Here is a 13,266-nt window from a genome sequence, read left to right as displayed (position 1 = left end):
GTGGAAGAAGAAGAACGTGACAGAGACACTTCTTGAGAGTAGATTGAATACTTCCCCATGCAACTCGCATTTATGTCTTTTGCTCCTCAGAAGGCAAAAATAACATGCATGTGTGCTGTTTGAAACTTTTATGTACCCAGAAAAGCCATGTTTAAATCCTGATCCAATCTTGTGGGGCCAGATCTACTGTTTAGGATGGTGTATTAGTTAGATTCAGTTGTCAACTTGGCCAGGTGAGCATACCTAATCTTGTTGCTGCAGACATAAACCAATGGTACGTGAACCTCATCTGTTGCCAATTACATCTGCAGTCAGCTAGGAGGCGTGTCTGCTGCAATGAGTGATGTTTGACTTAATTGGCTGGTGCTTAAATGAGAGAGCGCAAAGTAGCACAGCCTAGCAGCTCAACATTCCTCATCTCAGCACTAGCAGCTCAGCCCAGGCCTTTGGAGATGCAGAAAGAAGTCACCTCAGGGAAAGTTGTTGGAACCCAGGGGCCTGAAGAGAAGACCAGCAGAGACCATCCTGTGCCTTCCACGTAAGAAAGAACCTCAGTGGAAAGTTAGCTGCCTTTCCTGTGAAGAACCAAAAAAATAAACCCCCTTTTATTAAAAGCCAATCTGTCTCTGGTGTGTTGCATTCCAGCAGCTAGCAAACTAAAACAGATGGGAAAATCTGATAGGACTGTTTCCATGGAAATGTGACACACCCAGCTGTGGGAATGACCTTTTAATTAGATTACTTCCTTGGGGATGTGGCACACCCAGTTGTGGTCTTTTGATCAGATAGAGATGTGACCCCACCCATTCAAGGTGGGTCTTGATTTGTTTACCAGGGTCCTTTGAAATGGGAAGAATTTTGGAAAAAGCTTTAGAGCCAACATGAGACCCAGACATTTGGAGATGCAGAGAGAAAACACCTCTAGAGAAACTGTTGGAATCCAGAAGCAGCCAAAGAACCAGCAGATGCCAGCCACCTGCCTTCCCATCTGCTGGAGGTGTTTCTGACCTGTAGGCCTTCCTTGGGTCAAGGTATCTTTCCCTGGATGTCTTAGTTTGGACATTTTTATGGCTTTAGAATTGTAACTTAATAAATTCCCTTTTTAAAAATCATTCAATTTTGGCATAGTATCTTCTGGAAGCTTTAATGAACAAAACAAGTGCATCTGATGATCATCTTTTACAGAGAAGCAAACTGAAATTCTTAGTTAAAAAACCTACCGAAGGATGGCGGCTTAGTAAGGTACGTGCGTCTTAGTTCCTCCTCCTCCAAAGCAACTACTAGGTGAACTGAAACAGTGCAGAACAGCTCCCGGGGCTACGGCAGGGAATGGACACACAGCGTACCCCAGTCTGGACTGGCTAGTCTGACTGCGAGACTCAGCTACGGTGAGATCGCCGAGTAGCACGCGATTTCCTGAGCAGCGGCAGCTGCGGCGGCCGGAGCTACTCCCTCCCTTCTTCCCGGGCCGGCTGAGAGTCTCGGAGAGGCAAGTTTCCCAAGCCGAGGCGGCCGGTGCCCCTCTTTTGCGGGCGGCTTCGAGTCTCGGCTTCGAGTCCGAGGCTACGAGTCTCGGATTAGAGGGCTATCCAAGCCGTGGTGGCCCCCCCCGCGGGCGGCTTCCTGGTCCGGTGGGGAATTCCCCAGGCCGCAGCGGCTGGTGACCGACGCTCCTCCCCCGTGGGTGATTTCCTGGTCTGGTGGCGAATTCCCCGGGCCTGCTGCGGCCGGCGACCAGCCACAGGGTCCCCTCAAGCCGTGGCGGCTGACGCCCCCACCACGCGCGGCCCCTGAACCAACGGAGAGAATTGGATCGGAAATCCCCAGGCCGCGGAGATCGGTGACCGGGGGGGATCCATTCCAAATATGTGAGACAAACGTGTGCGATGAGCGCCACCTACTGGGCAGGATAAGAAAAACAGAACCCAGAGATTTCACAGAAAAATCTTGCAACCTTGTTGGGTCCGACACCCAGGGAAATCTGACTAAATGCCCAGATGCCAGCAGCAGAAGATAACGGTCCACACTCAGAAGATTGAGAATATGGCCCAATAAAAGGAACAAACCAATAGTTCAAATGAGATACAAGAGCTGAGACAACTAATGCTGAATATACGAACAGAAATGGAAAACCTCTTCAAAAACAAAATCGATAAATTGAGGGAGGAAATGAAGAGGACATGGGCTGAACATAAAGAAGAAATAGAAAAACTGAAAAAACAAATCACAGAACTTATGGAAGTGAAGGATAAAGTAGAAAAGATGTAAAAAAAACAATGGATACCTACAATGATAGATTTAAAGAGACAGAAGATAGAATTAGTGATTTGGAGGATGGAACATCTGAATTCCAAAAAGAAACAGAAACTATCGGGAAAAGAATGGAAAAATTTGAACAGGGTATCAGGGAACTCAAGGACAATATGAAGCGCACAAATATACGTGTTGTGGGTGTCCCAGAAGGAGAAGAGAAGGGAAAAGGAGGAGAAAAACTAATGGAAGAAATTATCACTGAAAATTTCCCAACTCTTATGAAAGACCTAAAGTTACAGATCCAAGAAGTGCAGCGCACCCCAAAGAGATTAGACCCAAATAGGTGTTCTCCAAGACACTTACTAGTTAGAATGTCGGAGGTCAAAGAGAAAGAGAGGATCTTGAAAGCAGCAAGAGAAAAACAATCCATCACATACAAGGGAAACCCAATAAGACTATGTGTAGATTCCTCAGCAGAAACTATGGAAGCTAGAAGACAGTGGGATGATATATTTAAATTACTAAAAGAGAAAAACTGCCAACCAAGACTCCTATATCCAGCAAAATTATCCTTCAAAAATGAGGGAGAAATTAAAACATTCTCAGACAAAAAGTCACTGAGAGAATTTGTGACCAAGAGACCAGCTCTGCAAGAAATACTAAAGGGAGCACTAGAGTCAGATATGAAAAGACAGAAGAGAGAGGTATGGAGAAGAGTGTAGAAAGAAGGAAAATCAGATATGATATCTATAATACAAAGGAAAAATGGTAGAGGAAAGTATTACCCAAACAGAAATAACACTAAATGTTAATGGACTGAATTCCCAAATTAGAAGACATAGACTGGCAGAATGGATTAAAAAACAGGATCCTTCTATATGCTGCCTATAGGAAACACATCTTAGACCCAAAGATAAACATAGGTTGAAAGTGAAAGGTTGGGAAAAGATATTTCATGTAAATAACAACCAGAAAAGAACAGGAGTAGCTATACTAATATCCAACAAATTAGACTTCAAATGTAAAACAGTTAAAAGAGACAAAGAAGGATACTATCTACTAATAAAAGGAACAATTAAACAAGAAGACATAACAATCATAAATATTTACGCACCGAATCAGAATGCCCCAAAATACGTGAGGAATACACTGCAAACACTGAAAAGGGAAATAGACTCATATACCATAATAGTTGGAGACTTCAATTCACCACTCTCATCAATGGACAGAACATCTAGACAGAGGATCAATAAAGAAATAGAGAATCTGAATATTACTATAAATGAGCTAGACTTAACAGACATTTATAGGACATTACATCCCACAACAGCAGGATACACCTTTTTCTCAAGTGCTCATGGATCATTCTCAAAGATAGACCATATGCTGGGTCACAAAGCAAGTCTTAACAAATTTAAAAAGATTGAAATCATACACAACACTTTCTTGGATCATAAAGGAATGAAGTTGGAAATCAATAATAGGCGGAGTGCCAGAAAATTCACAAATACGTGGAGGCTCAACAACACACTCCTAAACAACGAGTGGGTCAAAGAAGAAATTGCTAGAGAAATTAGCAAATACCTCAAGGCAAATGAAAATGAAAACACAACATATCAAAACTTATGGGATGCAGCAAAGGCAGTGCTAAGAGGGAAATTTATTGCCCTAAATGCCTATATCAGAAAAGAAGAAAAGGCAAAAATGCAGGAATTAACTGTCCACTTGGAAGAACTGGAGAAAGAACAGCAAACTAATCCCAAAGCAAGCAAAAGGAAAGAAATAACAAAGATCAGAGCAGAAATAAATGAAATTGAAAACACGAAAACAATAGAGAAAATCAATAAGGCCAGAAGTTGTTTCTATGAGAAAATCAATAAGATTGATGGGCCCTTAGCAAGATTGACAAGAAGAAGAAGAGAGAGGATGCAAATAAATAAGATCAGAAATGGAAGAGGAGACATAACGACTGACCTCACAGAAATAAAGGAGGTAATAACAGGATACTATGAACAACTTTACGCTAATAAATACAACAATTTAGAGGAAATGGACAGGTTCCTGGAAAGACATGAACAGCCAACTTTGACTCAAGAAGACATAGATGATCGCAACAAACCAATCACAAGTAAAGAAATTGAATCAGTCATTCAAAAGCTTCCTAAAAGAAAAGTCCAGGACCAGACGGCTTTACATCTGAATTCTATCAAACATTCCAGAAAGAATTAGTACCAACTCTCCTCAAACTCTTCAAAAAAATCGAAGCAGAGGGAAAACTACATAATTCATTCTATGAAGTCAACATCACCCTCATACCAAAACCAGGCAAAGATATTACAAAAAAAGAAAACTACAGGCCAATCTCTCTAATGAATATAGACGCAAAAATCCTAAATAAAATTCTAGCAAATTGTATCCAACAACACATTAAAAGAATTATACATCATGACCAAGTAGGATTGATCCCAGGTATGCAAGAATGGTTCAACATAAGAAAATCAATTAATGTAATGCACCATATCAACAAATCAAAGCAGAAAAATCACATGATCATCTCAATTGATGCAGAGAAGGCATTTGACAAGATTCAACATCCTTTCCTGTTGAAAACACTTCAAAGGATAGGAATACAAGGGAACTTCCTTAAAATGATAGAGGGAATATATGAAAAACCCACAGCTAATATCATCCTCAATGGGGAAAAATTGAAAACTTTCCCCCTAAGATCAGGAACAAGACAAGGATGTCCACTATCACCACTGTTATTCAACATTGTGTTGGAGGTTCTAGCCAGAGCAATTAGACAAGAAAAAGAAATACAAGGCATCAAAATAGGAAAGGAAGAAGTAAAACTATCACTGTTTGCAGACGATATGATACTATACGTCGAAAACCCAGAAAAATCCACAACAAAACTACTAGAGCTAATAAATGAGTACAGCAAAGTAGCAGGTTACAAGATCAACATTCAAAAATCTGTAGCATTTCTATACACTAGCAATGAACAAGCGGAGGGGGAAATCAAGAAATGAATCCCATTTACAATTGCAACTAAAAGAATAAAATACCTAGGAATAAATTTAACTAAAGAGACAAAAAACCTATATAAAGAAAACTACAAAAAACTGCTAAAAGAAATCACAGAAGACCTAAATAGATGGAAGGGCATACTGTGTTCATGGATTGGAAGACTAAATATAGTTAAGATGTCAATCCTACCTAAATTGAATTACAGATTCAATGCAATACCAATCAAAATCCCAGCAACTTATTTTTCAGAAATAGAAAAACCAATAAGCAAATTTATCTGGAAGGGCAGGGCGCCCCAAATTGCTAAAAACATCTTGAGGAAAAAAAACGAAGCTGGAGGTCTTGCACTGCCTGACTTTAAGGCATATTATGAAGCCACAGTGATCAAAACAGCATGGTACTGGCATAAAGACAGATATATCGACCAATGGAATCAAATAGAGTGCTCAGATATAGACCCTCTCATCTACAGACATTTGATCTTTGATAAGGCAGTCAAGCCAACTCACCTGGGGCAGAACAGTCTCTTCAATAAATGGTGCCTAGAGAACTGGATATCCATATGCAAAAGAATGAAAGAAGACCCATATCTCACACCCTTCACAAAAGTTAACTCAAAATGGATAAAAAAAAAAAAAAAAAAACATTAGTTCTAAGACCATAAAACAGTTAGAGGAAAATGTAGGGAGATATCTTATGAATCTTACAATTGGAGGCAGTTTTATGGACCTTAAACCTAAAGCAAGAGCACTGAAGAAGGAAATAAATAAATGGGAGCTCCTCAAAATTAAACACTTTTGTGCATCAAAGAACTTCATCAAGAAAGTAGAAAGACAGTCTACACAATGGGAATCAATATTTGGAAACGACATATTGGATAAAGATCTAGTATCCAGAATTTATAAAGAGATGGTTCAACTCAACAACAAAAAGACAGCCAACCCAATTACAAAATGGGAAAAAGACATGAATAGACACCTCTCAGAGGAGGAAATACAAATGGCCAAAAGGCACATGAAGAGATGCTCAATGTCCCTGGCCATTAGAGAAATGCAAATCAAAACCACAATGAGATATCCTCTCACACCCACCAGAATGGCCATTATCAGCAAAACAGAAAATGACAAGTGCTGGAGAGGATGCGGTGAAAAAGGCACACTTATCCACTGTTGGTGGGAATGTCAAATGGTGCAACCACTGTGGAAGGCAGTTTGGCGGTTCCTCAAAAAGCTGAATATAGAATTGCCATATGACCCAGCAATACCATTGCTGGGAATCTACTCAAAGGAATTAAGGGCAAAAACTCAAGCAGACATTTGCACACCAATGTTTATAGCAGCGTTATTTACAATTGCAAAGAGATGGAAACAGCCAAAATGTCCATCAACAGATGAGTGGCTAAACAATCTGTGGTATATACATACGATGGAATATTATGCAGCTTTAAGGCAGGATAAACTTATGAAGCATGTAATAACATGGATGGACCTAGGGAACATTATGCTGAGTGAATCTAGCCAAAAACTAAAAGACAAATACTGTATAGTCCCAATGATGTGAATCGACACTCGAGAATAAACTTGCAATATGTCATTGGTAACAGAGTTCAGCAGGAGTTAGAAACAGGGTAAGATAATGGGTAGTTGAAGCTGATGGGATACAGACTGTGCAACAGGACTAGATACAAAAACTCAAAAATGGACAGCACAATAATACCTAATTGTAAAGTAATCATGTTAAAACACTGAATGATGCTGCATCCGAGCTATAGGTTTTTGTTTTGTTTTGTTTTGTTTTGTTCTTACTATTATTACTTTTATTTTTTTCTCTATATTAACATTCTATATCTTTTTTGGTTGTATTGCTAGTTCTTGTAAACCGATGCTAATGTACTAAGAAACGATGATCATGCTTCTATGTGATGATGTTAAGAATTACTGATTGCATATGTAGAATGGTATGATTTCTTAAAAAAAAAAAAGGACAGCACAATACTACCTAATTTTAATGTGATTATGTTAAAACACTGAATGAAGCTGCATCTGAGCTATAGTTTTTTTTCTTATATATTTTTGTATTTTTTACTTTTATTTTTTCTCTATATTATCATTTTATTTCTTTTTCTGTTGTCTTGCTATTTCTTTTTCTAAATCGATGCATATGTACTAAGAAATGATGATCATACATCTATGTGATGATATTAAGAATTACTGATTGCATATGTAGTATGGAATGATTCCTAAATGTTGTGTTAGCTAATTTTTTTTAATTAATAAAAAAAAAAATCTACCGAAGGTCACTGAAATGTGGTAAATCCAACTTTACAACCTACTTTATCTGGATCCAACCTCTGTGCTTTTTTTGTATTAACACACATTGCCTTCCAGGAAGGAATGGACAGAATCAGGAATATGCAATAGAGAAATATGAGAGGAGAAAAAAGAGAAATGGTTTAGATTCAACATAAAAGGGTATCACAGAATCGATGTGCTAAATTCTATAATCTGCATTGATTTAGATGCCAAAGTGCATACAGATTTATTCATATCCTTTAAAAGTTTGTCTTCTGCTGAATAAACAAAGTTGGCAGCAAAGAAATATTTAACCAAGGTTTGTTCAAAACAACAATTCTCACAAAGTTGGGAATGGTCATTTTGTGCATGTCAGAATCTACAGAGATGTCATGTACAGGTAAAATAATTATTTGTCTTAAAATTTTGTTTATTGAAAATAAAATAAGTTCCAATAGTTTCATAAAGCTAGATATTGATCCAAAATTTCTGGGAAGATTATATGATAGAATGAATGAGCATATTTTCTTGACACCACTTATTGTAAAGAAGGCCAAATAATGTTATTCCTTTGGGGTATTCATCAGAGTCTTGGGGGATTTGTGAAATTTAAATGCTCATCAAATGGATTTAAGATGGTTGAAAACATTGGTTTATAGGAATGCATTTAGATCACCAGTTATATTAGAACTATTTAAAACTAGAAAACATTACCAAAATATACCTAAGTGTTTATAGCACTTTCTATCAACAACTATTATATATTAATCATTAAATAATTCATTAATACAACAAATATTTATTGGGTTCTTCTTGTGTTCTAGATGTTGGGGTCAGAGCAGAAAATAAAACAACAAGCTCTTTGTGGAACTTTCATTCTAGTGAGCTATTGTATTAGAAGTGTTTGCTTATATTTGTATATGTTATTTATATTGTGATTGCTATGTCTTAGTCATTCTTTTGGACAATCCAGTGCCCAAAATAGTAGGTGCTCAATAAATTTTGCAAATTGAATATAATCAACCTGTTTAATTTAAATTTTTCTCTAAAGCACATCTTTTTTTCTAAGTTTATGTGTTTGAAAAAGGAGTTGAAGTGTTTATATAAGGAGTTATGTAAAATCCTTGCTTATACATTTTAGGAGCTTGAGAAAGATGCAAAGCATGAATCTCAAGGAGTGTACATGTTGTAGCTTTAAAAACGTGACTGAATCACTAGCACAACCTGGTGACTGCTTCTATGCACTGCCTGGATCAGTGTTAAAAATCTATAAGTTTCTTTTGTGAGTTGTATTCTACTTTCTTGCAATTAAAATCCTTATGTTGGGTGGGCAGCAGTTGCTCAGTGGCAGAGCTCTCACCTGCTCTTGCTGGAGACCTGGGTTCATTTCCTGATGCCTACCCATGTGAAAAAAAAATTATGTCACATCTTAAAAAAAAATAAGGTTAATTATTTCAAATCTGTATGAATTGGCCTTCTAATAGCAATGTGATTAATGTAATTGAAAGATTTGTCTCTCCCCGAGGTTAATCAGTTTCTTGAGGGCGAGAATAGTGACATTCATTTTTTAGAAATTATAATCTTACTCCTCCATAAATAAAAAAGTATTTTCTGAATTAAAAATAATCATTGCCTGCAGCGTACAATGATGTTTAACTCCCAATAATCTAATGTCATGCATCGTGCTCTATCAGGCTTTTGTACTGGGAATAAGGAACTATTGGAATGGCAAAAAATTCATTATTTTACCTCTTCAAAACATCTTAAAGAGCTTGTGGATTTTATGTCTGATTGATGTTCACTTAATAGATTCTGGGAAATAATATCTTTATCAGAGCCATGATATCTATAATCTGAAGAACTGGAGTTAGTTCTCCTTCCAGGTGTTCTACGGCTAGAAATATTCAGGCAGAACCTGAATGATAATCTGCCAGAAATGTTTTTAACTATAAATCACCATGGACAGGAGTCATTCCACTAGTGTATCTCTAATTCTAAGATTTCAAAACCACTAATGTTGTGCTAAAATAATTTCTATCTGCAAATGCAGGAATTCAACAACTGTGACATTGCCTTAAGAATTTCAGGGAGTCTCCAGAAGCATCTGGTTGTGATCAGGAATCAGTCCATTTCACTCGTGCCACCATGACTCTTCTTACCTTCTCCTTCAACCTGTTTCCAACCCCAGAGTCAGGTGATACACTTCTCTGGAAGGCGAAGGGAGATGCTGTTCTCCTGTGGCCTCTGTCAGATTTGTCTGCTACCCCTGCTCTCTAGCGCTCAGTGATTAAGTCCACGGGAGGACAGGTACATATGTAAGGCTCTGTTTCCAGCTCCTGACACACAATACTACCTCCTTGGTCATCATTTCCCACCTCCCACGTACATCTGGTGCTTTCTGGATGTCAGACTCTCTTTTTCAAAAAAATTATTCATCTAAGGTAAAAGCATTTAAATAAGCACCTACAATGTACTGAACCCTGCATTTGATTCTGTGTAGATAGCCCTGAACTGTGCCAGAGTAGTCCTAATTCTTATGGAACATCCATTCTAGCCAATAAATATGGTCATGAAGCAGATCATCCTACCATGAATTAATGAATCCCACTTCATTAGGCAGTATGGATCTCTTTTGATATCATCTAGACACCTATAAGTATTGATACTATTAGCATTGGCAATTACATAATTAATCCTTGTTGAGTTTTATGATGAAATTGTAAACTTTACTCCAACAAAAATAACAATAAAAATCCAAGAGAATCACAGACCAAAAATATATTCTCCACAAATGTTAAAATACACACATATATATTATATATAATAGATAATAAACATCATGGAGAGCCTAGATATTAGGGGAGCTGAGAAACAGAGTATTTTGAAAGCTTGGTCTTTTTTTCATTTGTGCTCAGGATTGCATGGAGCTTTAGTTGTTACAAAGTTGGCAGAAGCCTCAGTCAGGTGAGATCACCTGGGCAGGAAAAATGTGGATGCTTTTGGAATTGATACAAGGGAAGTTCAGATTCAGGATAATTCATAAAGATATCTGGATGCAGGAGGAGGGGAATGGAAGAGAGAGAGGGAGAGGGAAAGGGAGAGGAAGAGGAAAGGAGAGGAAGGGAGAAGGAGGGAGTGTGTGTATGGGGGTAGAGAGAGAGAGAGAGAGAGAGAGAACAACACAGAAGCAAGAGGCCAAAAGCAACAAAACCCAGAAGAGGGATCACCAGACACAGCCATGTGTCTTGTCACGTGACAGAAGAATTCAGGATTGCTGGTAGCCAGTCTTTGGGGAGAAAGCATTGTTGTCCTTTTACTGACACGTTCTTCTCCTTTTCCTTTTCTTCTTTTTTAGTTTGTGTTTTAATAAGGATTTGGAATTGGTTGAGATTTTTGTAGAAAGAGTTACATAAAATCCATGATTATACATTTTGTATGCCCAAGAGAGAGGCCAACAGCAGGAAGTATTTCAACAGAAACAGTCTGGCCATTGTGCCACAATCCTGCCCAGTACTCGTGACCCAGCCCCCTGGACGTGGCTGCAGCCATGCCTATGGTCTCAACGGTCTCATTGTGTTTGCTTAATGTGCACCACATTCATTTCTCAGGTGGGGAATTAGCTCAATGTGTCTATCCTCTGAAACTGAGAGACGACTTTAACTCACATGAATTAATACTTAGGTTCAATTAGGACAACTGGACAATGTTTATCAAAATCATAAATATGCATATCCTTAGACTTAATATTTGTGCTCTAAGAACTTATATACATGCTTAATGATTTTTTTGTTGGACTATTCATTGGCTTGGCTCAGTTTGCAATTCTCCTTAGGGTTTTCGTCAGAGCAAGTTTGACATCTTTGTTCCTTAGGCTGTAGATAAAAGGGTTCAGCATGGGGACCACATTGGTATAGAACACTGAGAAAAACTTCCCCTGGCCCATAGAACCAACAGAAGAGGTCTTCAGATGTGTGAACAATCCAGAAGCATAGAAAAGAGCAACAGTTATTATGTGAGAGCCACAAGTGCTGAAAGCTTTGGACAAACCCTCAGCTGATGAGATGTGGAGGATATTGGAGAGGATCAAAGCATAGGAAATGAAAATAATGAAGCTGGATACTATGACAACTGTGCCCACAATAATGGAATCCACCAACTCATTGACATAGGTGCTGCTACAGGAAAGCTGTAGCAGGGGGAAAATGTCACACATGTAGTGGTTGACGATATTGGAATCACAAAAGGACAGTCTGACCATGTCTCCTGTGTGAGCCATGGCCCCAGCAAACCCCATCACATATGAACCAAACATAAGCAGGGAACAGACCTTAGGTGACATGGTGACGGTGTACAGCAGGGGCTTACAGATGGCCACGTAGCGATCATAGGCCATGGCTGTCAGCACATAGCACTCAGAATGGACAAAGAAACAAAAGAAAAATAGCTGAGTGATGCATCCTGCAAAGGAGATAATGTTCTTCTCTGACACAAAGCTCATCAGTATTTTAGGGGTAAGGACAAAGGAGTGGCAGAGGTCAATAAAAGACAAGTTGAAGATGAAAAAGTACATGGGAGTGTGAAGGTGAGAATTCAGACAAATGAGATTAATTAAGCTCAAATTCCCCATCACAGTGACCACAAAGTTAATTAAGAAGAGGAAGAAGAGGGGTAGCTGGAGTTCAGGTTGTTCTGTAAATCCCACCAGGATGATTTCAGTTACTAAGGAGTCATTTTCCATTGCCTTGTCTTCAGGGATATGGTCTGTGAGGAAAGGAGAAAAGAATGCCACATTACAAGGGGCCTCCAATCTTTTGTTTCTAGAGTGAGGACTATTGAGGCTTAAGCATGGCTGTGGGGGCTGCATTTTAGAAACAGAGCCATGGCAACAGTGACTATCCATTTTACCTTTCTTCTCTCATTTGAACTTTCCTTCCATGTTTTTTTTAAATTTCCTCCCCTCTACTGGGAAGGCACAATCAAGCATAAAGTCATTTAGTGTGAGCAACAAAATCACATCCACATTTGGGACATAAGGAAATAATATTTTGCAGGGATAAATGGAATAGCCAAGGTATTGCAGCAGGGAAGCAAAGGGAGCTGAGAATGGTACTTGGAATCACTCACTGTAGAAATTCTTGAAGCTCTGAGACTGGGAAGTCACTGTGATTCTCTCTATACCCATTGCTCAGCCCATTTTCTTCCTTCTACCTTTCAGATACTCAGTAACTCGCTAGGTGAAAGTGCTGAGGATTTCCCCTAAAGCCCTACATTCTTCCCACACCTCCCCTTCTTACAGTCTCACCTCAAAATCAGGATGAATTATTCATGAAGTCAGGGGACCTCCCCAGTCCTCTCCACTCCTGTAGCTGTGGGATGGGAAACATCAGAACAGAGGCAAGTTTAACTCTCTTTCTGCCTGGAGACCTTACTGCCAATGGAGCTTCAGTGTTCTTTCTCCTTCGCTGTCCTGAAGGAGACAAAGGTTCTGATAATGGAGGATAATGAAATAACACAAATCTCAGTCTTTGAGGAGCTGGGATAGGTTTTAGAGGAAAGGACTGTGATTCTGTGGTTTTGCCTAGAATGCCTATTTTGTTGCAAGGCAAATGCATCAACTTTATGTCTCCAAACCATGAACTGGCTGATACTGGAAATTTATCTTACTCTCCATGGATCTCAGTAACTTGATTGG

At 38.8% G+C, this 13,266-nt stretch overlaps 1 protein-coding gene across 1 annotated transcript; it reads right to left on the bottom strand.

Moving 5' to 3' along the window:
* Positions 1 to 11,385: 11,385 nt before the first annotated feature.
* On the bottom strand, positions 11,386 to 12,312 carry LOC143643241 (olfactory receptor 8C8-like). The gene has a single exon (XM_077111987.1). It carries the CDS (start codon positions 12,310 to 12,312, stop codon positions 11,386 to 11,388), a length of 927 nt encoding a protein of 308 aa, XP_076968102.1.
* Between the last annotated feature and the right edge of the window lie 954 nt (positions 12,313 to 13,266).

This window comes from Tamandua tetradactyla, chromosome 8 (assembly GCF_023851605.1).
Source record: "Tamandua tetradactyla isolate mTamTet1 chromosome 8, mTamTet1.pri, whole genome shotgun sequence".
Lineage (NCBI taxonomy): Eukaryota > Metazoa > Chordata > Mammalia > Pilosa > Myrmecophagidae > Tamandua > Tamandua tetradactyla.
This window is presented reverse-complemented; position numbering and strand designations above follow the sequence as displayed.